Raw genomic sequence first — 25,351 nt, 5'->3', positions numbered from 1 at the left:
GATTTTAGTGCTCCAAGCAAGAAGGGACATAATCTCATCACTCAGGGCCTATCAAATCATATCAAAATCAGCCTTGGTAACTAGATGATTTCTTTTTAATCATAGTATTCGGGTTAGTTTGTGCGAATATTGAACCTGCAGCTTTCTGCTTTCTACTTTCTACCAGTACTGGTAGATAACTGAATGAATGTTTTATCTTGGTCATCGAGGTATTTTTGCACAGCTTCTGCTCTTGACCAAGCTCTGCTTTGAGAGAATGGTCTTATTCAGTGTAATTACGTTGCATTCAACCCCTTTATGCTGCAGAGCGACGTATATTTTGATGAAACCAACAGACGATAAATAGAACGAGATGTTTAAAGTTCTTGGCTATCAGATTGTTTCTCACCTTGAGAAAATGACTTTTTTTTTCTTGATTTCCCATCCGGTGTCCGGTACCCGCATTGGAGCTTGACTTTCTTTTTTTCTATGGTTATCAAAGTTAGGGAAATGTTCACACTAGCTGAGTACAAATATTATCTATCAAAAACTAGTAAAGTGGCAGTCTACTTGCTTCATTAAGAGCTTGTCTAGACACTTACTAGACCTGAACAAGCTCTTGTTTCCATCCTTGATGCCGTGCTCTGAGCTCCCACATAGCAGTGATTTGTCTCTGTGCTTCTAAAGCAATTTCAGCTTTTTCTCTAGCTTCTTCACAAGTTCCCATCCCTGAAGTGCATTTGTCTGCCTCCTTTTGATATGAGGACGCCATCTTTTTTGCCTCGAGTAGTGCCATGTCTGCTCTTCTCTGGTTTTCCAGTGTTTCACCTTCCATTTGCTTTAATTCCTCTGTCAAAAGAGCTGTGAAGTTTCGCTCCTCCCCCTCACTCACCCCCAGATCATGCTCCATACAATCTATGAAAAAAGATAAAAGGAAAAAGAAGGTGATGATAATAGCTAGCAAATATTAGTACTTGTAATATTCTGTTTGGGAACTCCTTTATTAGGACTTTGTAATGATTCTACTTAATATTTTGTTCTTACTCTATTTAACCAAAACAAAAACAACTAGCAAAGGGTTGAGAAAACTAACCTGTAAAAGTACTCACATTTACACCTGATAAGCAAAAAAGAAGTGAACCATGTCAAACATACTATTGGAAACATCTCAATATGGTGTAGCTATGAATTTTATTTCATTTGCCAGACATAGAGGTGGATTAGTCAATGTTCGAAATGCACGTGATTTATTATAAACATTCAAACTACCACAAAAAGCCGCCTTGTTTGCCTTTCAGAAATAGGGACGCAATAATAAGCATTCAAAAGGCAGTTCTCACTCGAGTCCATTCTCTTACCTGCACCCCGCAACCTAATAAGTTAGTAAAGCCAACACAAGATTCATTCCCTTATTTTATGCCGACTCCAGCTGACAATATAAGACAACTTCACTGATTGTAATGCCTGAATTATGATATGAAATAAGTCACCCTGAACTATGATATGAAATAAGTCGATAAAGTATAAATTCAATTTCAAAAATTTAAAATCGGTAAATGTGCAATATATGACTCACCTGACTAACCCATCTAAAATTGGCATTGCGACAAAATCACTTCGTGCCAAAAAAAAAGAAAAAAGAAAAAAAGAGAAGAAATTACGCCTTCACCAATTCACTTTGTCCGAATAATTCTATTCTTAGCCCAGTCTCAAGATCTAAGACTTAGAGTCAGCGAGTTCAGAGTGCAAGCATGCACTCTATTATAAACAAAAGAACTAGTACTACATATCACACACATGCATTTGAATTACTAAAACAAGAGAAGAAATTAATTAAAGGGGTATCGTATGTATGTATGTATACCTTGTGGAAAAGAGTCAAGGGGTTTATCATTAGAACAATCACAAGGACAAGAAGGGCAAGAATAATGAGTGGAGGAAGAAATAGATTCAGAGATGTGCCAATAGAGGGGTGGACCAGCTACATAAGCAGTAATGGACAATCCCATTATTAACACCCCAAACATCACCTTCTTCCCACTCCATCTGCTTCTTCCATGTTTATTCATTTTTCCTCTGTGTGTTTGGATCTTTTCTTCTCTTTCTTCAACTGTTATGTCTGTCTATATGTTAAAAGAGGTTTTTCAGGATCTTTGTGTTGTTTACCATGTCTATATATGTCTTGAGAGGTTTTTCAGGATCTATATAATCAAGTAATGAGCTATCTTGCTTTAGGCCCAAAAAGTTCAAGACTTATATTATCATTCCTTTTAGACAGTACGTACTATGTAGTAATCTTTGTAATTCAAATTGTCCGTCACTTTTTATTAATGACAAATAAATCTTTGTAATAATTTGTCATCGCCTTGTTACCAGTCACTCATCAGTTAATTACTATTTTATAGGAGTATTGCTTTCGATAAAAACTTACCTACATTTGATGTTTACACCAAATCATATAGATTAACTATAGTTAAGTGATTTAATGAGGTGACAATTCATGTTCTATGAACCATAGTTTGAGTGCAAAAACTGTGTAAACATATGTCAAATAGCTATTGGCTTGATGTAACACCAAATGTGAATAAGTTTTTGGGAAAAGGACACCACGTATCACCTTTGGAAAAATAATGACCAATAATGACCCATGTTTCACGTTTTGGACAAAAGTAAAATTTCGGATGATTTAATTGTCATTTATTAGCCCTTTATTTTAATAAGGCACGCGCTAAAGGTGAAAGCTTCTCAGTTGTCCTTTTTGCTGAAAAAAAGCATTAACTGATACCTACAGTTACCTTTTTCAAGTGCTCTTTCAGAATAGGATTTTTCGACGTTTGTAGTAATGAAAATCAAGATAAAGGTTAATATTGATACGAAATTAGCTGGTAAAGGTGTAAGATATGATCCTAATTTCGTTGTTAGTGATGATGATTTTGAAGATTTAACAAATCGTGTTGTTCAATTGAAGAATTTGAAGAATGTTCATACTACTCCTAGTCGAGTTACTAGGTCTCAAGGTAAATTAGTAGGTGATCCATCAATGGCGAAACAAAAGAAATCAGCTAAAAAAACGACACATACAGATGTGAGTGATGATTCAGTTCTTGTTGTTATTCGCAAAAAAATAAAAAAAAAACAGTGATTCAAAAAATGATGAAAATGATGTTAAGTCATCTAAAGTAAAGGAGAAGATATGTGTGAATGATGAAGGAGATACTGTTGTTCCTCCCAAAAAAACAAAAAAAAGGAATCGTTCATCAAATGACAGAGAAGATGATGCTCAATCATCCAAAAAGAAAGGTAAAAAAGCTCCTTGGAAGAGAAAAATACCCAAATTAACTTATTTTGAGGTACATTGTTTGTGCTTGCTCTGTATTAATTATGTCTGATAGATGTTCACTTTTTTAGTAGAATTTTTGTATGCTTGAAATATGTGTGTTATTGTTGTATATAATATGTGTCATCGTTGTATATGAAATATATTGGATGGTGATTTTTGTGAAATTTAGTGTAAAGTGGTTGTATAACTATTTGTGTATCAGCATTGTATAATAACTGTGTATAGTTTGAATATTTAAATTGTAACTGTATAAAATTAGCAACACTGTTGCAATGAATACTGTATGCGTAATCTATGTAGCTTTTTGAAATATTTATACCTAAACGTACACTTACTTATTGCAGGTTTGGGATTTATTTCTTGGTCCATCTGATCATTATAAGTGTCAGCTCAGCGTGCACACAAACTGTGGTATTGTGACTGCCTTGAAATCTAATTTGGACAAGAAGCAACTTGATTTGTTTAAGAATACTTGCTTTGGGTATTTCTTATCTTTATCAAGTGTTCTTTCTCAAAATCAACTTATCCATGAAATGTTGCTTAGGAAACTTATTTGTGAGAGAGATGATGAAATCTGGATTAAAGTGAATAACACTAGGTTATGGTTCGACTTACAAGAGTTTGCTATAATTAGCGGCTTAAAATATACTGGCAATTACAATAATGAGTTTGCTGCTACTAAAGAAAGTAAGTTGATGGAGTTGTATTTTCCAGGAAAGTCCAAGGTCACAAAGCTTTATTTAGAAGAATGTTTCATGGACAAAAAGTGGCGATGTGATGAAGATGTTTTACAAATTTCTATTTTGTTCTTCATTCATTCCTTTCTTTTTTCTATCATGTATAGTGATGTTATAACTAAGAATAATTTCTTATTGGTTGAATCTGGGAACTATGAAACATTTTCTTGGGAAAAATTATGTTTTTGTCTGATGTTGGAGTCAATGAAGTCTAAAGTTTATCAGCAAAAAACTATGTATCGTTGTGCTGGTGTGCCTCTTGCATTTCAGTGTTGGTTTTATGAGTGTTGTCCTTATGCTGATGGCCATCTTGCTGACCGAGTGGGTGATAGTGTTCCACGTATACTGAATTGGTTTGTAAAGTATAGACCAACATATAAGAAGGTCAAGTCTGCATTTTTTTATATTAGGCAAGGGTAGATTTATCGTTGTTTTAAAATGTAATTTATATATGTTTTGTTAAATTGTTATGTGCTTCTTAAATGTCAAGTGTTGTTTTGTATGTGCAGGTTGTGTTGCGTAACATTATGCCGACAGTTCTTGAAAAAATAATCCTTCAATTACCTGATTTCAAACCTGTGAATGCGGTTGTGCATTCTGTTGATTTGTTTAGCACCAGTAAATAAGATTGTAGTAATTCGAGCTCAGATAATGAATTGGCACTCTTGAGAAGTGATGTTAAAGTGGTATGTCGAAGATTTTTATTAATAGTTGTATGTTTTTGCTAAATGATGTTTTGACTTTTTCCTTTTATGTTTAGTTAACGGAAAAGATTTCCTCGATGGAGAAGTTTATGAAATCCTCATTTGAATTGATTTTTCGAGCTCTAGATATAAACAATAAACCCAAGGTATTCTTTTCCTGAATTTTTTCTTTTTTTAACAAACCTTATATACACTATTGTAATTATTTTACAAAGTTTTTTGTACAGGTTGGTACATCAATTGGTGATAACAATGGTGACAACTCAAATGTAAAAGATGATGAGACACCTAATGTTGGTGGTATGAGTGATGATCATGTTGATGATCCAGCTAATGTGGGACAACAAAATATTGTTGCACCGAAAGTGGATCATAGAAGTGGCAATTTGATGGATGATGTAGGGAAAAAAATAGATTATGTAGGTGGTGTCGTATTTGATCATTTGGTGGATAACGTTGGAGAGAAAGTTAATTTTATAGGTGATTGTATAGTTGGTCATGTCGCTGTTGATTCTGCGGCTGCAACTTTGAAGGATGGTTCATGGAAGAATTTTCCAAATTTTGATTTTTTGAAGTTCACACAAAGCTCCGGTGAAAATAAGGATACAGGGGAGGGTAGAAATAATCAGGTTGATAGTGATTGGTCTAATTTTATTGATTCTAAAGTGTCTAAATTTACTCAACCTTTGCGTGATCAAAAAACACAAAAAGAAGGTGATGTGGCAGTGCTTAACCAGAATAAGCTTAACTGGTAAGAAATTTCAGACGCTGAAATTTCTAAGTTCACTCAACCCGATAAGAGTGTTGCAACAAATGATGCAACTGATTTAATATGTGATAATGTTAGAAAGGTTAATGCAACTGCAAGTGATCATATTAAATGGATTGAGGAAAATATGGTGGCTGCGTCTGTTATATTGGGTGAAACACCTGTTATTGCTCGCCGATTACGTAAGCCAATGACAGTATGTGAATTGCTTTTTTTGTCAAAATTTGATTCTGGTTGTGGCAAAGTTTAAGGTCATCATCCAAGCGTGTAGAGAATGCTCAGCCAAGTAACCGCGTCTTGTCTATAAAGCATCCTTTTGTGAAAAGTATTACGGAGCGAATTGATGATTTGAAAGTGGCATTACAGTTTAACAGGTTTGTTGCGAGATCATTGTACGTTAAACAGATGTAAGTTTTTGTTTGTAGTTTCTTTTTGCTTTACTTTATTTTGTCATATATTATAATTTTTGTAACATTTTTTTACAGGCCTGTTTATTCAGATTCTGTCAATGCTCTTCCAAAATATTTTGACTATAAAATTGATACTGTCAAAATGAAAGAGTAGTTCTTCACATTGGCATATCCAGGAGTACCCTTAACTGATTCAATAAGTAATGATTTGTGAGTTAAGTAGGTTATATATCTTTTATTTTTGTACTTGATAGTGATAAGCTAATTCGAATACTGAATTTTTGTATATGATGCATGTTATATAAGTTCTATGCATTATTTATGCAATACTTTATTGTAGTTTATATGCAGCACTTTATATGCAGTGTATATACAGGTACTATGCAGTGGTTACACAGTTTAAATACAGTAGTTGATATGCAGTATATATACAGGTCCTACACAGTAGATACACAGTTTGTATGCAGTAGTTGATGTGATGCATTTTATATAAGTAGTTTGTATTTATCATATTTAAATTAGTATTCTATATTCATTTTTAACATTTTAACTTGGTTTTGTTGTTCTTATTTTCAGCATATTGATGTTATCTTTTACTATTTGCGAAAGAAGTCAAAATACAACCTGTTTGTGATTCAGTTAAATTTACAACCACCGATTGTTGGTTTAACTGCTTGATTCAGACTTTATATAAGCGATTTGTGGAGACAATAGAGATCTAACACTTATCACTCAAGAACATCAAATTGTAGAGTACATGCTTGGAACTTTTTATGAGATTCAACGTCCCGTGGAATAGCATTGACAATGTTTTTTTCCCAATTAATCTTGCTGAGAACTTTCACTGGATTTTGGCGAGGCTGTCTTTTAAAGATCAATCCATCTATGTGTATGATTAATGCGCGGTACAAGGCATGTCGTTCGTTTTCAGAAATCAGTTGCAGCGTATTCAGAATTAATTTCACACTTTCTTTCTTGTATTGGATTTTGGAAAAGTAGGAGCAATGGGCTTCTAGTGGCTAATTCTTTTGATATTCGTATTGTTGATGGACTGCTAACTCAAGCTAACACATAATATATTGAATGCACATTCAATTGCTCATTTTTACATATTTTTTTATCAATTATACTGATGATGTATTATATTTACAGGGACTGTGGTGTATATGTTGCAGCCTTTCTAATCATCTAGATTATATTGATGCTATTCGTATTCGGTATGGTGTGTTGTTGTGGGATTATGGAAAGAAGAAACAAAGGCAATATGCAGTTAGTAAAGATGAATCTACTGGTCTATTGTTGAAGAAAAATGATGGGGTGCAACAAATTTAGTTACAAATGTCTTTGAAGCATAGATGTGAAATATGTTTTTAGTGTTGAAATGCTTAGGGTAGTTTTTGTTTTGTGTTGATACACTGGGAGATTCTTATGATGAAATGTTATGCTGAATACTATATGTTTTGCTAATTGATACAATTTTGTACAATTGATGCTGAAATATTAGTTTATGTTGATCACAGTTGATATGCAGTATATATGCAATATTTATTCAGTTCCTATACAGTTGTTACACAGTTTCAACGCACTATCTCTACAATTTCATACATTTATATCAACCAGATATTGAACTTATAAATTGTTGTAATAAAGTAGTTATATAGTTTATTCAAGTAGTTATGTTCAGAATGCAGAGGTGCTATGCATTCGCTAATTAATTCAAAAGACAAATACTAGTTCTTATAAATATTCAAATTGTATATAGGTATTATACATGATTAACACAAATGATATGCAGTATTTTAGGAATTGTAGTCGAAAAATTACACTCCCCTGACTCAGAGGAGTTGATTAGTGTACCTCACCAAAAATGTGGCTAAATGGAACACCATAATGCACAGATTTCTATAAGAGTAGAAATGATATTGAAAGCAATATTCTATAAACTGAAAGTGTTGCATTTGAAGTAAAATAATATTGTTCCCATTACATTGCTATAAAAAGAAAAGTCTTTTTCAAGAAAAAAAATGAAAAACATAAAAGTATTCTTGCATCACTTTATATGCAGTATATATACAGGTCCTGTGCAGTGGTTACACAGTAGGTACACAGTTTAAATGCAGCAGTTGATATGCAGTATATATGCAACATTTATTCAGTTCCTATACAGTTGTTACACAATTTAAGTACACTATTTCTATAATTTCATACATTTATCCCAACCATATATAGCACTTATATATTGTTGTAATTTATAAAAGTAGTTATATTCAAAATATAGAGGTGCTATGTATTTGCTAATTTTATTCAAAAGATAAATACTAGTTCTTATATATATTCAAACTGTATATGGGTATTATACATGATTGACACAGATGATATGCATTTTTTAGGAATTGTAGCCAAAAAATTACATTCACCCAGCCCAGAGAAGTTGATTAGTGCACCTCACCAAAGAATGTGGCTAAATGAAACCCATAATGCACAGATTTCTATAAGAGTAGAAATGCTATTGAAAGCAATATTCTATTAACTGAAAGTGTTGCATTTGAAGTAAAATAATATTGTTTCTATTACATTTCTAGGAAAAGAATAGTCTTTTTCAAGAAAAAAAATAGGATAGATAAAAGTGTTCTTGCAGCAACATCCTATTAGATTCTTGTTGGAGCATTTTCACACGTTCTTCGATTGTGTCCTATTTTTCCACAGCGCCCATATGAAATTTGTTGCTTAAAGTAGTCCATAATGCCCTTTCCTCGATTGTTCTTTTTTGGTCTTCCTGGTTTTGGTTTTCAGATTGGTGGCAGTACTATATTAGGTAATATCTCTGGTGGAATATACCAAATTATTTCATCAGGAAGTGGTATAACTGAAAGTTCATATACTTTCAAGAAGTTTTATCTTGTGCAATATGGAGCACAATAGCTTTGTAAGTCCATATGCGTGTAAGTTAGCACCGCCATAGCATGTGGACAAGGTATGTCATCTACTTGAAATTGTAGGCAGGAGCATTTTTTTTCATGTATGCAAATGATGTTTCGTTTTTTAGTTTTATCAATGACTACATAAGAATAGTGAGTAGAATCCATCACCTGCAATGTACAAATATATTATTAAATAGTGTACACATTAGAATATGTAAGTGTTTGTGAAGTAAAAATAAAAAGTAATACCTTCATTTTATTTGACAAAATGAGATTTTTCCTCATTATTATATTGTATTTATTTTTCGGTTCTGTTAATTTTGCTTTTGAATATTGTCTATGTTCATTATTCCATCTCATGACCAGATTCATCATAAATTATAGAAATTTTTTAATTGGCAGGTCTCTCGCATCTCTATTTGATGAATTTAGGGACTCTGCAATGTTTGAAGTTATGAACATCAACCTGTTGACATGGGAATGAGATATGGACCATTTTTCATAGCCTATATCAAGCAGATACTCCTTCACCCTATTATCGATTTTGTTTATGTCTTCCATAAATCGATCAAAGTCTGTCTTTATATATGCTCTAGCCATTGTAAAGAAGATTTCCTTTAGTTGCTTTTGATTCTTCTTAAACCTACCCTTGATGTTGTTCCATAGATGGTAGATGCATATACAATGAGCCACATTTGGATATACAAGTGCAACATCTTTTAATATGTTGTCATGCCTATCAGATACTATGTGCATGCCTTCTCTTTCACCAAAAGTAGTGTTAAACATGCGAAAAAATTATTTCCATGAAGTATCATTTTCAGAATCAACAACAACATATGCTAGTGGCAAAACATGTCCTGATTAAACAAGTGGAAAAGTGTCTATCAGTGCATACCAGCATATACATAATTTTGTCTAAAAAAATTACCTAAAGCTGACCTGCTGCATCCAGCACACTAGTAGACAATATTGTTCCATTGTAAGCAGATTTCAGGAAAGTTCCATCAACAACAATGGTAGGCATACAATATCTTCAGCCCCTAATTGATGTGCTCAACGCGACAAAAACATATAAAAAGTGATTGTCCTCCATTTTGCGTAGCCTTGTGAATGATGCAGGATTTATTGTGTTTACCATATATAGGTAAGCTGGCAATTTTGACATAAGATTCACGCAAGGAACCTCTAACCAATTCAAGTGCTTTTTCTTTGGGTCTATGTGCTTTTTTTGTAGTTCATCCTAATTTCATACAAGTTTCTCATTTCTTCCATGATCTCTGCTGGAGTGTATGTTGACTTTAGATTTAGAAAGTTGTGCTTCACCATTTTAGCGATGATTAAGGAAGTAGCATGCCGTTGTAAAAGCATTCTGTTCGCAATTGGACAGGTTTGATCATTAACAAATTTTATCACCATGAAAATTTCTGAATTTTATTGGCTTGAAGATCTAAAAGTTCAATTGCATCTCTGATTGATACACTTAAAATAGTACCTAGATACATTTATATACAAAAAATGTATATGCAGTACACAGCTCATATCTAATATATATGCAGGTGTTATACAGAAATTACACAATTTATATGTAGTACTTTATATGCAGTATATTTACAAGTCCTATAAAGTAGTTACACAGTCTGTACAGAGGTCATATGCAGTTTATTTACAGGTCCTAGACAGTAGTTACAATATTGTATGCAACATTTATGCAAATTTATACCTATATTCCAACAAAATAAAAAACTTACACATTGTTGACACAGGTCATATAAAGTAGTTATATAGTTTATTATCCAATGTATATGCAGGAGCTAGACAGAAATTACACAATTCATATGCAGTATATATACAGGTCCTATATAGTAGTTAAACAGTGTGTACACAGGTCATATGCAATTTATATACAGGTCCTATACAGTAGTTACAATATTGTATACAACATTTATTCAAATTTATACCTATATTCCAACAAAATAAAAAACTTACACATTGTTGGCACAGGTCATATAGAGTAGTTATATAGTTTATTATCCAATGTATATGCAGGTGTTATACAGAAATTACACAGTTTATATGCAGTACTTTATATGCAGCGTAGACACGTGATTTTTGACCCTCCCCAAGTTTAATATATATAGTTTTCGATATTAAATATTTATATTTGGTCTAATATTATTTAAATTCTTATTTTATTTTAATAAATTTTTAGTTAAAAAATAAATTTGATTTTGAGATGTTTTGTTTTATTTTATTCTGACTTTTTTTTTTATATATAATACAAAAAATTTTAAAAAAATATTTTCTTTTTAAATTTTAAACAAATAAGTTACTAATTTTAGTACTATCTTAATTATGTTTATTTTAACTATTTTTTTAAAAAAATTTAAATATTAAAATTAATTTTTTATTATTATATTATTATTATTATTATTTTATTAATTTATTTATTTATTATTTTATTTTATTTTATTATCATTGTCTTCTTTAAAAAAGAAAAAATTGAAAATTCTATTTTATCCTAAACTACCCCAACCACCCCCACTTTTCCCTCCAACTGCCTCAACTTTCCCCCTCTTACATCTTTATATAACAATACACACAACCGAGACACAACCAAAAATTTAGACAAAAGGTGAAATAAAACAGAGAGAATAAAAAAAAAAGGAAAAGAGTGAGGGGAGAAGAGGAAAAGTAAGAGAAAAACAAAACATTTCCAACACTTTATATTTCCATAACACACACACAAGTTACAAACTGGATGAAAACAAAAATAAAAAGGAAAAGGGTTACAATTAGTTGATGTCGGGTTCTTGTTCGAGTTTTCGGTGATGGTGTTCTTGCTTCTTTTCACGGTTTAATTCATCACGCAGGTTTCTATCAAATTTCGTATTATTAATTTTATAAGTTTTGTTATAAATCGAAGCATGAATGAAGTTATTTCAATGACTTCTTATATTATTTAGTGTGTTTAGTTTTCTATTTTTATGTAATACATGTTTTATGTCTTTATTTGTAATTCATTTTTTGTTTTCTAAATAATATTAATTAGATTGACTTTAAATTTTAAATGAGATGATTTTTAAAGTTGGTGTTTAGATATGCGGAAAAAAATTGTGTTAGTTGACATGCAATTAATATGTAATAGTGTTACAACTTATAACTTAGGATTCATGTATACATGCACTAAAAGTTTTTTAAAAAAGGGAATAAAAGAAAGGAAGTGTAATAATGTACAATTGAAAGTTATTGTATTATTGTTACTATTGTAATTTGTTTGAATAATTGTCTTTTTAATACATTATTATTTTATAAGTATTTGTTTTACCATTATAATTTGCATGCTTAGTTGTTATTATATTATAATTTTATTCTAAAAGTGTGTGTTTGATATAAAAAAAATGGCATCTTCATGATGAATTTCATTAGTGCTTTTAAAAAAAATATTCGAATTTGTGATAAAAATTAATAAGAAATATTTGCCTGGTCATAAATTTTTCTAATTAAAGTTAAGGAAAAAAGAAGGGAAATTTCAAAGTTAATTTATTTTTGGTTATAAAAAATTATATTCTTTAATTTATTTTTGCTATAAAAAATACTATTATTTTTATGACTAACTAAAATAGAGAAGATGTGAGACAAAAATGATCTCAAATTTTCAAGAGTCAAACCAATGCAATTTAACACTAGGCAAATTTTAGACACGTTCAAAATTTTTGTTTCAATCAAGAATGCGGCGTACGCATCTTTTCAAGACATTTAAATTCAAGGATGCAATAATGCACTTTGGAGAATATTTTTCTAGAATTAATTTTACACCGAATTATTTAACATAAAAGACATAGGTAACTATTTTCAGTATAATAAAAAATAAGCGAAATCAGGTCTTAACATTATTTATCGAAGTAGTCTAAGTTAAGTAAAAGTCAATAAAGCGACCGTGCTAGAACCACGGGACTCGAGGGATGCCTCACACCTTTCCCTCGGTCAATAGAATTTCTTACCCGGTCTTCTATTTTCGTAGACCAACAAAGAGTCATTTCCTTTTGACTAAGGATTCAAAAGGTGACTTGGAACGCCATAACTCAATTTCAAGTGGCGACTCTGTAAATAAATTAATCCCTATTCAAAACTATCACTTTAATTGGAAAAACCCTTCAACTCGAATCCTCCGAGCAAAAAAGGGGTGTGACATCTCTGGCGACTCTGTTGGGGAACTAATAAGAATTTGAGATTTTTATATTGACTTATACTTGCTTTAATTATTGTTGATATTGTGTTTGTTGGCCTTATGTGCTACTTGTCGCTTATTTACCGCTTTGATATTGACTGAACTGTATTATATACCGTCTTCTCTTGCGCACCCCCTCTGAGTCTCTGAAATAGGATGAAAGGAATGCAACGTATGCATCCTACTTTCTTTTTGAGATAGCCGGAGTGTCAAGGCACCTGATGAAAGATTATAGTCACACATGTTAGGTGGGGTTCAGATCGGCAACGAAGGCAGTGTTGCCCTGCTACCGACCAAGTTGTCCCTCCCCGGATCGAGTGTCCGCTCGTGTAAGCCAAGCTAGATACCTATCCCTATTAGGCTTAAACTTAGAAGAACTGAAAACTCAGAATCTTGTTATCCCTATTAGTTATCGCTTTATTTGCATCATATGCATTTGACTTAGCGGGACTCGGCACAAGGGCCGGGTCTGTCTAGGATAGGTGACCTACTTTATAAAGATCAACATGTGCATTCTACGTGCTCTTTGACATTTGTTTGGAAGACTATTTGTTTGTTGACCAACTTTAGACAACTTTAAAATGCAAGAGATTAAATTATCCTCACATTTAGTAAATCATTTTTTAAAAAGAAAAAAATATTTTTAAAAGAAAGAAAAAATTTTAGTAATATAGTTTTACGATCTTTCATGAACTACGAGGGCCTGATTCTCACTCTTTAGTGGGATACGTAGGAAGTCCTTCCCAGGATACAACCCTATCTTTTGAAAATTATTCATAGATTTATTGGGGAATATTTTTAAAAATATGATTACTTTCATAATTATCTTTCTAATCCTCAAGTCCAATTTTTATATATCTTAATAGCCCTAAATCTTTGGGGATCATGAGGCTAAGTTTTACAAAATAAAAAATACATATAAATCTTAACATCCCTGAACCTTTAGGGGTCTTGATGCTAAGTTTTGTATGACATATATTTCAAGAACTACGCACACTTGATTCTCATCTTAATGAGATATGTAGGCAGTCCTTCATGGATTCGGTGGTCTTAAAAAGAAAAATTTTGAACTCTGACACATTAATTTTCTCCAAAATCAAAATAGTATTAAGGTGGTTGGTTTGTGGCTAAGTTTGGCTTCTCATCCATGCAACAGGGTTCAAAGAAATGAGAAAGATGACCCGCAAAGAGGGTGTAGGGTCTTATAGTGAGGAAGAACAGAATCAGTTGATTTTGCAAGAATTAGCATCAATGGAAGAAAATAAGTTATTGAAATAACAGATAGCGGAGATGTATCGAGATTGGTTGAATGGACAAGCCCCGTCTTCCTCAATCCCTGGACTTTCAAATACGAATGATCCAAATCCCACTCAAGATCAAACTAGCGATCCATTTTACCCACCTAGATTCAACCCATATGCTAATGTATCTGGCGTTGTTGGTACCTTCACTATGCACCCACTAAATCTGTCTGTCATAAATAACCCGTTTTTCACTCCTGTAGCACCAGCTACTGCAGGTACTCAATCGACAGTACATAAGAATATGGGTGAACCAAGTCATGGTCAATTTTATCCTCTTGAAATGACTTTTAAACCCCCAAATTCATATTATCATGCTCATCAACATGATTCTCCTATCGTGATTGAGAAGATTATTAACAGTGAAGAACATAAAGAGATGGCCAGGAAAGTGGGAAGCTTAGAGCAGAGTATGAGAAATATGCAAGGATTGGGAGAGCCAAAAAATGTTTCATACACAGATTTGTGTATGTTTCCTTATGACTATTTGCCGCTAGGATTCACAATGCCAAAGTTTGAAAAATACAAAGGGCATGGTGATCTTGTGGCTCATTTGAAGAAGTTTTGCAATCAATTAAGGGGAGCAAGGAGAAAAGAAGAACTATTAATGGCTTGCTTTGGAGAAAGCCTGGCGAAAATAGCTTCTAAATGGTTCATTGACCAAGATATTTCTCATTATCATGTTTGGGATGACATGGCTTGAGATTTTGTTTAGCAATTTTAATATAATATTAAGATAGTGTCAGATCGCACCATACTTACCAGCATGAGAAAAAAGACAACTGAAAGTTTTCGAGAATATATTGTCAGATGGAGAGAGTAGGCTGCAAGAGTCTAACTGTCGATAAAGGAGTCTGAAATGATTGATATCTTTTTACAAGCACAAGAACCTGATTATTTTCAGCATTTGTTGTCTACTATTGGAAGCACATTTGTTGAGGTCATTAAAGTTGGAGAGATGGTAGAGAGCGGAATTAAGTTTGGAAAGATTATTAGCCAAACCGCTTTGAAAGAAACAACACAGACAATTCAAAGTGATTCAGGAAGCTTTGGTGAAAGTAAAAGAAAAGAGGATGTAGCAACTATTATGCCAGGTCCACGAAAAAAGTGGAGAGGTGTGCATCACTCTTATGCACAATCTCAATTCCAAATTTTTATCCAAGACCCATATAATCATCCACGACACACGTTCCTCTAAAAAATCTATTATATTGTACTCCATCTCCTCAATATTCTATCCATAATGCACAACCATATGCTCGGGCCCTTTCTTATCTGCAATGGCGTGCACCAACCCCTTAGATCATCTTCCAATTCCAAAAACATACCCAAGCCCCTCCAGAATCGATTTTAGATCTAAGCTAAACAATGAAAAGAAGCAAAAGCTAAGGGATAGTTTCACACCAATTGGAGAATCATATACCAGTTTATTCCAAAAATTGAGAAAAAGGGACATGATCACTCCTCTTCTTGGGTATACCCCTGACCCACTGTCAAGAAACTTTGACCCTAATATATGATGTGTATATCATTCTAATGTTTAGTTTCATAATACTGAAGATTGTCGTGCCTTGGAAAGAGAAATAAAAAGAATGATTCAAAATAAATCGATTATGGTGCAGGACATTGACAGTGGTGAAGGCTCTAGTCATGCTGATGTACGAACTGACTAGCATGCCAAGCTCAACAATTGAGAAGGCACTCCTTCCCTTACTAGAAAGGATTTGTAGAAGTTTATTTGTTTTTTCTTTGTGTTGTTCGAATTATTTCAAGATTGTAGTTCGGAGTCTATCTTGTCTTGTTTATTTGCCATTTATGTTGAAACTCAATCATCTTTTCTTTTAACAAAAAGCAGTGTCCCTTTTATTTATTTATTATATTTTATTTTTACTTTATTTTAATTGTTTGTCTTTCTTTTCTTTACATAGTTCTTTTATGTGGATTATAGTGATATGATATGCATGCTGAATTTTCACCGGATCTTAAAATCTAATCTAATCCTGAAACACTTGACCAAGAAAATAGAGTTGAAAGGGAAAATCATGTAAGAAAATAAGTAAAGTATTGAGATGTTTGTTGATTGAGTTAAAGCCTCACTTAAAAGAATTGAAGCAATCGCTTTGTGAATAAAAAATAACCTGGTCAGCAATGAGAAAGTCAATCTCAAGCACTTTAAATGGAAGCGATCAGAGGATATATAGTCTCCACTGTCAGGAGAAGTAAAAGAAAGTTAGGTTTAAAAATGCATTAGTCCTCTAATGGGAGAAATATAGAAGATAATTTGACCTTTATGTTTTGACAAATGCATAAGAAATAGTGACACAAGTGCTTAGTCACGGTCAATGTTGAAAAGATGTGTATGAACTTCATGTTCCACTCCCAGCAACACAAGTGCTTAGTCACGGTCAGTGTTGAAAAGATGTGTATGAACTTCATGTTCCACTCCCAGATTGCATGTTATGTATTTGTATTTTAAAGGATTGAAATGATGAAGGCATTTTGTTCCACTATCTGAAAAACATATCAACCTTTGGTTACCCCTTTTGAGCTTTTATCTTTCTTCGTACTCCTCTTTTGGAATAACAAAAAGAGAAAAAATTAATCAAAAATCCAAATTCAAGCAAAAGAAATATTTTGAACTACGTTTGACCTGATTCTTGCTATGAAAAGATACGTAGGCAACCCTACTCTTGGGTTCAGTCCAACCAAAAAAAAATTCAAATTACCCCGAATGGAATGAAATTGGGGCAAAGTTTATTTCCTTAAAAAAATTGATTCCAAAAGTTGTATGTTTCACCCAATATTATGTAAATTTTTTAGCCTCATGCCTCCCTTTCTTTCTAACCTTTTCCAAAAGTCAAGTTACAACTAAAGAAAGACCTTCAAGTCGATCTTTGAGAATGTCAAGGCTAAACATGTTATGGTTGCATGATGTTTCGTATGTTGGGCATTATTTTCAAAAAAACAAAATGAATGAGTAAAAATGAGAGAGACTTATTGGTGAAAATCCTTTTGGGCACCATAAGGCGACAGTGAGCTGAGAAAGAAATGAAAATGAGATAGACATTGACAAAAACTCATTGAGGTGCCACTAGCCGAAGGAGGATTGTGATCTAGAGGGAGCATATTCTAGATTGATTCCATTTAAAACTCAATAAGTAGGCAAGAGTTGTAATGATTACTGTGGGTAGATTAGGTTGTTTAATTCAAAATGCATGTCATGATTGTTGGAATCGGCTACCATACCCAAATAAATTTTACCATACCCAAATAAATTTTCTTCTGTCGTTTTAAAAAAAAATGTCTATTGGTTTTTTTCTTTTCTTTTTATTTTTCTATTTTTGATTTTTTGGTATCTTTATCATCAAATAAAAATTAATATCATTTTTCTTGTGTCTCTGAGTCGAGTCCGTGTCATAACAAGTGAGAAAAGATTTCAAAACTGGCTACCAGCTTCTTCAATTGCATAAAGCAAGACAAAAAGCCAATACATAAAAGAGACATGATTGTGAGTCGAAATAAGGCATGCAGAAAAGTTTTGTCAACAGACGAGTCTGGAAACTCATGGAAATACCAAGGTTTAAAGGGTTTATTTGAGGAGCATGGCAAAGCAAAGATACAGTGTTTGTTTCAGAGTCACTTCTAATAATCTGAGTTTGGGTCAATGATGTAGCAAGTCGGTGACAGATGCTAATGGTTGGAAGCAAGGTTAAATGTGAGGAGAGCAAGAGTGATTTCCACGAAAGCTAAAGCGACAAACCTGCCACCATGTTTTTAACTCACAAGTTTTCTTTCATGAAACAGGAAACATATTACCTTCAAATTAAGGACATCAGAGCATAAATATCAAGGGTTGCAATGCCTCATTTCCACAGATGCAGGAAGCAATGTTGCTGCACAAGTTTGATAATTAAATTATGGTAAAAATTCAACCCCTAGGAGACGCACTTCCTAATCTAGATAATTCAAGTTTCATTTGTTAGGTGAAACACTTCCTAACTTGAACCATCACTCCTATAAGACGCACTTTCTGGTCGAGTAATTTCATTCAACCCCTAGGAGACGCACTTCCTAGTCTGAATAAGTCAGTTTTCATTTGTTAGGTGAAGCACTTCCTAACTTGAACATTCACTCCTAGAAGACGTACCTTTTAGTCAAGTCATTTACCGTTGATTCCTATAAGAAGAACCTTTTAGTCAAGTCATCCCCTTGATTCATATAAGACGTACCTGTTAGTTGAGTCATCCCCCTTGATTCCTATAAGACGTACCTTTTAGTTGAGTCGCTCCCTTGATTCCTATAAGACGTACCTTTTAGTTGAGTCATTCCCCTTGATTTCTATAAGACGTACCTTTTAGTCTAGTCATCCCCCCTTGATTCCTATAAGACATACCTTTTAGTCGAGTCCCCTTGATTCCTATAAGACGTACCTTTTAGTCGAGTCATCCCCCTTGATTCCTATAAGACGTACCTTTTAGTCAAGATTCCTATAAGACGTACCTTTTAGTCGAGTCATCCCCCTTAATTCCTATAAGACGTACCTTTTAGTCGAGTCATTCCCCTTAATTTCTATAAGACGTACCTTTTAGTCGAGTCATCTCCCTTGATTCCTATAAGACGTACCTTTTAGTCAAGTCAATTCCCTTAATTCCTATAAGACGTACCTTTTAGTCGAGTCATTTCCCTTGATTCCTATAAAACATACCTTTTAGTCAAGTCATTTTCTAAGTATAAACTAGGGCAAAAATTTTGTTCGTGTTCATTGAATTTTATTTTCTGCTAGGACCCTCCTGAAGAATAGAAATTTATTTTATACTCAGGACACTCCTGAAGAATGGGATGCTATTTTCTGTTTTATACTCACCAACTCTACGGACTTACCCTGAAGGGTCCCTATATTCCAAGACCCTACCCTCAACCTATCTTCTCTCTCCTGTCGTCTACCTCTACCACCACACACCGCCCCAGCCCTAACACCCTCCCTAGACCCCACGCTTACACCAGCCCTCCTCTCTTCACCCCCACTAGAAGCCGCCCCCAACCCCAACCCCCTCGGACATGATCCTATTCCACCATTCGCCCCTACAGCCACCACTTAAAGACCAAAACCAATCCCAAACAAAGCCCCAAACTGATACACAGGAATACATAAAAACAAAGCACCAAAGGGGAAGCAGGAAAAGAGGAAAGCAATAAAGAAACAGTAGTCACTCACAAAAAACCCGATTTGGCCTAGCAGACTAGAACAACACAACATATATCCACCAATCAGCTAAAGCAGACCGTCACAATATACTCACAAGAAACAAAACACTACAAACAAAACAGTAAAATAATAACTAGTAAAAGTATGCAGACAGCAACAAACTAAAACAAACTACTAGTAGGGAAATTAGAGCACACTAATGGCCTAGCATCAAGGACAACAAAACCAATAGTAAAAAGCAGTGCAAACTACGATAACGGACAGTCCGAACAGATTAAATGCAAGTCAAGATACGGAAAAGTAATAGTAGAATTAGTACGAAGAATGAAATAGCAAAAGGGTAGAAGTCATCGGGTTACGCTTGTAGCCAAGTCCTCTTTTCCTGCTTGGTATGTTGGATCTCAGCAAATTGATGCCGAAATTGGTCACCGAGATAGTCTCGCCGGAAGTGCCGCCATAGTTAGATCTGATATTGGCGGAATCAGATCCAGACAGAGCCAGCCGAACCTTCAGATGGGCCCGCCGGAATCGATCACTTGTGACCGGAGCAGCGCCTGCCTATGTCGACGGAGTCTAGCGGCCGGTGACCTTGACTACCCCCCTCCTACATCTCTATATAACAATACACACAACAGAGACACAACTAAAAACTTAGACAAAAGGTGAAATAAAACAGAGGGAATAAAAAAAAAGGAAAACAGTGAGGGGAGAAGAGGAAAAGTAAGAGAAAAACAAAATATTTTCAACACTTCCTATTTCCATAACACATGCACACATGTCACAAACTGGATGAAAAAAAAAAAAAGAAAAAGGGTTACAATTAGTTGATGTCGGGTTCTTGTTCGAGTTTTCGGTGATGGTGTTCTTGCTTCTTTTCACGGTTTAATTCATCACGCAGGTTTCTATCAAATTTTGTATTATTAATTTTATAAGTTTTTTTATAAATCGAAGCATGAATGAAGTTATTTCAATGACTTCTTATATTATTTAGTGTGTTTAGTTTTCTATTTCTATGTAATACATGTTTTATGTCTTTATTTGTAATTCGTTTGTTGTTTCCTAAATAATATTAATTAGATTGACTTTAAATTTTAAATGAGATGATTTTTTAAAGTAGGTGTTTAGATATGCGGAAAAAAAAATTGTGTTAGTTGACATGCAATTAATATGTAATAGTGTTACAAGTTATAACTTAGGATTCATGTATACATGCACTAAAAGTTTAAAAAAAAAAAGAAATAAAAAAAGAAGAAGTGTAATACTGTACAATTGAAAGTTATAGTATTATTGTTACTGTTGTAATTTGTTTGAATAATTGTCTTTGTAATACATTGTTATTTTATAAGTATTTGTTTTACCGTTATAGTTTGCATGCATAGTTGTTAATAGATTATAATGTTATTCTAAAAGTGTGCGTTTGATATAAAAAAAATGGCATCTTCATGATGAATTTCATCAGTGCTTTTAAAAAAAAAAAAATATTCGAATTTGTGAAAAAAATTAATAAGAAATATTTGCCTGGTCATAAATTTTTCTAATTAAAGTTAAGGAAAAAAGAATAGAAATTTCAAAGTTAATTTATTTTTGGTTATAAAAAATAATATTCTTTAATTTATTTTTGCTATAAAAAATACTATTATTTTTATGACTAACTAAAATAGAGAAGATGTGAGACAAAAATGATCTCAAATTTTCAAGAGTCAAACCAATGCAATTTAACACTAGGCAAATTTTAGACACGTTCAAAATTTTCGTCTCAATTAAGAATGCGGCGTACGCATCTTTTCGGGACATTTAAATTCAAGGATGCAATAATGGACTTTGGAGAATATTTTTCTAGAATTAATTTTCCACCGAATTATTTAACATAAAAGACATAGGTAGTTATTTTCAGTATAATAAAAAATAAGAGAAATCAGGTCTTAACACAATTTATCAAAGTAGTCTAAGTTAAGTATAAGTCAATAAAGCAACCGTGCTAGAACCACGGGACTCGAGCGATGCCTCACACCTTCTCCTCGATCAACAGAATTCTTTACCCGGTCTTCTGTTTTCATAGACCAACAAAGTGTCATTTCCTTTTGACTAGGGATTCAAAAGGTGACTTGGAACACCATAACTCAATTTCAAGTGGTGACTCTGTAAATAAATTAATCTCTATTCAAAACCGTCACTTTAATTGGAAAAACCCTTCAACTCAAATCCTCCGAGCAAAAAAGGGATGTGACATGCAGTATATATAAAGATCCTATATAGTAGTTACACAGTCTGTACATAGATCATATGCGGTTTATTTACAGGTCCTACATAATAGTTACAATATTGTATGCAGCATTTATTCAAATTTACACCTATATTCCAACAAAATAAAAAACTTATATATTCCAACAAAATAAAAAACTTACACATTGTTGACACAGGTCATATAGAGTAGTTATATAGTTTATACCTTGATGATGATGATCTTTTCACCTTAAATTGAAATCTCTCACGAATTGCATAATATTTCATCACACTTATTATTGTATTTTTATCCTAGTACAGCTGCCCTTCTTCAACATCTCTATGAAGTGGATCCTTTATTATCGATTCAGGTTGTTCTTCCATTCCTTCCTCAGAAAAATTATCTTCCATTATATAATCAGAAATAGGTATCGGATGAAATTGAATAGCAGTTGGAGATGTTTCGATCAAATTTTCAATTGAGAATTCTCCATTTTCGAATGTGTTTTGTAGTGTTACACAATACACACAATGAAAATTCATTTATATCCAAAAAAAATTTCTTCATCTCCATATAAAGTCTAACACTTATATCATTGTAAATATTCATAGATCCACTCTTTACAAAATATTTTATAGTCATTAAACTAGAATTTCGCTCTTAATTCAACTGCTTATACAGTTCATCAACAAAATATTCGTACCTGCAATCCGAATTCAAAAGTACTCCATCGATTGTAAACTTTTCAAATTGTACATCACTTAACCACTCTCCGTATTGAAGCATAATTGGAACTAAAACTGAACTTGAAGCCATAATTTTGTATCAACTGAAGCTAAATTGTGAATGGAAAAAATTTTATGAAGCTAATTGACGGAGGATTTTTGTATATTTATATACAATTTATAAAGGTATTTTAAGGTAATATATTGTATCTGAAAGAGGAATTGTGAGGTTTTAATGGAAAGAAATTCTGAGATAAAATTAGGGAAGGAAACTATGAGTTTCAATTGAATAGGAAAGAAATATACTAAGCGATTTTTGCGACTTTTTAGCGGTGATTAGAAGATGGTTAGAATATGGAATTATTTTAATGGCTATTAAATGGGAATTAAAAATATGAGCTATTTTTGTGGAATAATTTTTATGAGAAGGGCTATTTTTATCTTTCTCCCTAAGTTTTTACCATTACTAGGGATTTTGTTGATGTAATTAGGTAAAAGGCATCGTTTTCATCTCAAACTATAGTCGAAAAGTCGAATCCACACCTAAACTATATAAGTGACCTATTACACACTTTAACTAGAAAAAAGTGATACTTTTTACACCCTGTCAGGCATTACATCACTTGCATGTGGTGTGGTGTTTTACACACCCTGTCACATCAGCACCACGTCAGCGCCACATCAGTATAATCCAAAAAAATAATAAATTTATTATTTTCATAATTTTTTCTTTTTTCTTTTTAATTTATTTTTTTCCCTTCTTCAATGTGTTCCCTTCTTCAATGTGTAAAACCTCCATTGTTGTCAAGGTCCAAAACCTCCATTGCTGTCAATGTCCAAAACCTCCATTACCTTCATTACACCATATTCACCACCATAAACTTTATCTCACCAACAAAATTATCATAACAATTAATTTCTTCTAACATTGTTCTTCATCCGTAACCCATCGTCTTTTCTTAAAAAAAAAATAAAAAAATTCTCAGCTATAATGGCCATTATTGTTTCAAAAATGGCCACTCAACTGTTGGCCTCTGTGTTTTAAATGTTAATGGCCAACACATTTTCGTACTTTTTCTATTTGTTTTTCAACTATAATTTTAAAAAAAAAAAAAACTAATATGGTGGCAAGCTCCATTTTTTGGATGGATTAATAATTAACAAACAGAGAGGAGAAAGTCGACGATGAATCCGACTTTTCCGACGAGAATTCACCGAAAAACATCCTTGCTACAAAATTTTATATTTTTTTTTATAAAATTTGGTTTTGCCCGTTTAAACATCAAGTACAATTTGATTTTGTTCATTGTGAAATTGACATTGATTCGATGAAGGTGGGGGATGAATTGTGTTATTTGGGGATGGGGTTGAAATTTGAAGGTGGGTGATGAAGAAACTATGTTGGTTGGGGTGGGGGTGATGAAGAAGAAGATGGTTTGGGGTTGGGGTTGGAGTTTCGGGATGGGGTAATGAAGAAGATGATGGTTTGGGGGTGGGGATGATGAAGAAGACGATTGTTTGGGGGTGGGGTGGGGAGATGGATACTGGGGGTTGGGGGAGGAGTATTTTAATTTTTTAAAATTTTTTTTGCATTAATTTTTAATTTGAACGCGTCATTTTTTATTTAAATAATTATGTATTTTTCACGTCAGATCTAGGGAGTAAAAAGTATCACTTTTTTATAGTTAAGGTGTGTAATAGGTCACTTATATAGTTTAGGTGTAGATTCGACTTTTCAATTTTTGTTATTTAATAGGCTGGACGCGCCTAAAATAAGTGTAACATACGCGCCTTAGAATGGGGGTCGCGGGGATCATAATATCACTTTTATATAGTTAAGGTATGTAATTGATCACTTATATAGTTTAGGTGTGATTTCAACTTTTCTTGTATAGTATAGAGGTGGAAATGATGTCTTTTCCCATGTAATTATAAATAAAAGTGGTAGATAATTAATGTACTGTCATTTCCTTCTCTTATTTATCGCAGGTAAATCAAAAAATTTAACAACTATGGCTTGGTAAAGTTTCTTCTTTCAAGACTAAATAGATAGGACTCCAGATTGAAATTAAAGATGCTGGGAAATATATTCAATTAGATAAAACTACTTCATTGTTTTCCAAATTTCCGTATTGATCATAGAATAATGTAAAACAGTTGCTCATAGTTGGAAGTAGTTTCTCAAAACTAATGGAGTAAAAATTTACTTAAACCTCAACAATCTCCAAAAAGAAAAAAAAAAAGAATTGACCATAATAACAATTGAGCAACAGTTTAGTTATTAAACTCCAAAAAATACGACTAATCCACTAATTATTATTTCAATTCTTTATTGAAGCCTCACGGTACAAATACAGAGGGCTGAATACATATGCAATCCACTATGCTTGTCAATATTTTTTTCATTTAGACACCTAAACCATGGGTAGTACCTATCGAACACCCGGCCTAAGTATAGAATATTTGACAATCTACCACAATATTTAAATGCGAGAGCTTCAGGTAATGTGTAAACTGCTTCAGATTTCGTCATCAAAGCTGCAAAAATTTAAGGAACAAGTTTCCGCAGGTTATTACACTAAAATAGATGCAGCAATCTAGTTTGGTTACTCCCTTGCCCCAAATAGTAGATCCAATTCAAACAATTGTAAATTATACTGCAGGGGCCCACAATCTGTAGCAATAAAATACGCATTAATCAATATGTCAAGCTGAAACATAGCTTAGAACATCAGGTCAGAAAGGAGCATGTGCATAGTTCAACAACAATGCTGACTAATTAGCAGACTGAGAGCTGGTTTTCT

At 33.0% G+C, this 25,351-nt stretch overlaps 1 protein-coding gene across 1 annotated transcript; it reads right to left on the bottom strand.

Moving 5' to 3' along the window:
• Window positions 1–343: 343 nt before the first annotated feature.
• LOC107859616 lies at window positions 344–2,292 on the bottom strand. Its single transcript, XM_016704672.2, has 3 exons — window positions 1,844–2,292; window positions 1,073–1,096; window positions 344–894 (listed from the first exon to the last, which is right to left on the bottom strand). Exons 1-3 carry the CDS (start codon window positions 2,046–2,048, stop codon window positions 581–583), a joined length of 543 nt encoding a protein of 180 aa, XP_016560158.1. The 5' UTR covers window positions 2,049–2,292; the 3' UTR covers window positions 344–580.
• Window positions 2,293–25,351: the final 23,059 nt, after the last annotated feature.

Source organism: Capsicum annuum, chromosome 2 (genome assembly GCF_002878395.1).
Source record: "Capsicum annuum cultivar UCD-10X-F1 chromosome 2, UCD10Xv1.1, whole genome shotgun sequence".
Taxonomy (NCBI): Eukaryota; Viridiplantae; Streptophyta; class Magnoliopsida; order Solanales; family Solanaceae; genus Capsicum; species Capsicum annuum.
The sequence above is the reverse complement of the archived record's forward strand: the minus strand, read 5'-3'. Positions and strand labels throughout refer to the sequence as shown.

Coding starts and splice junctions, on each gene's coding strand:
- LOC107859616 (XM_016704672.2), bottom strand. CDS start 2,048: ATGAATAAACATGGAAGAAGCAGATGGAGTGGGAAGAAGGTGATGTTT. Junction 1,097..1,843: donor CCTTGACTCTTTTCCACAAG/GTATACATACAT, acceptor TTTGCTTATCAG/GTGTAAATGTGAGTACTTTT. Junction 895..1,072: donor AAATGTGAGTACTTTTACAG/GTTAGTTTTCTC, acceptor CTTTTTTCATAG/ATTGTATGGAGCATGATCTG.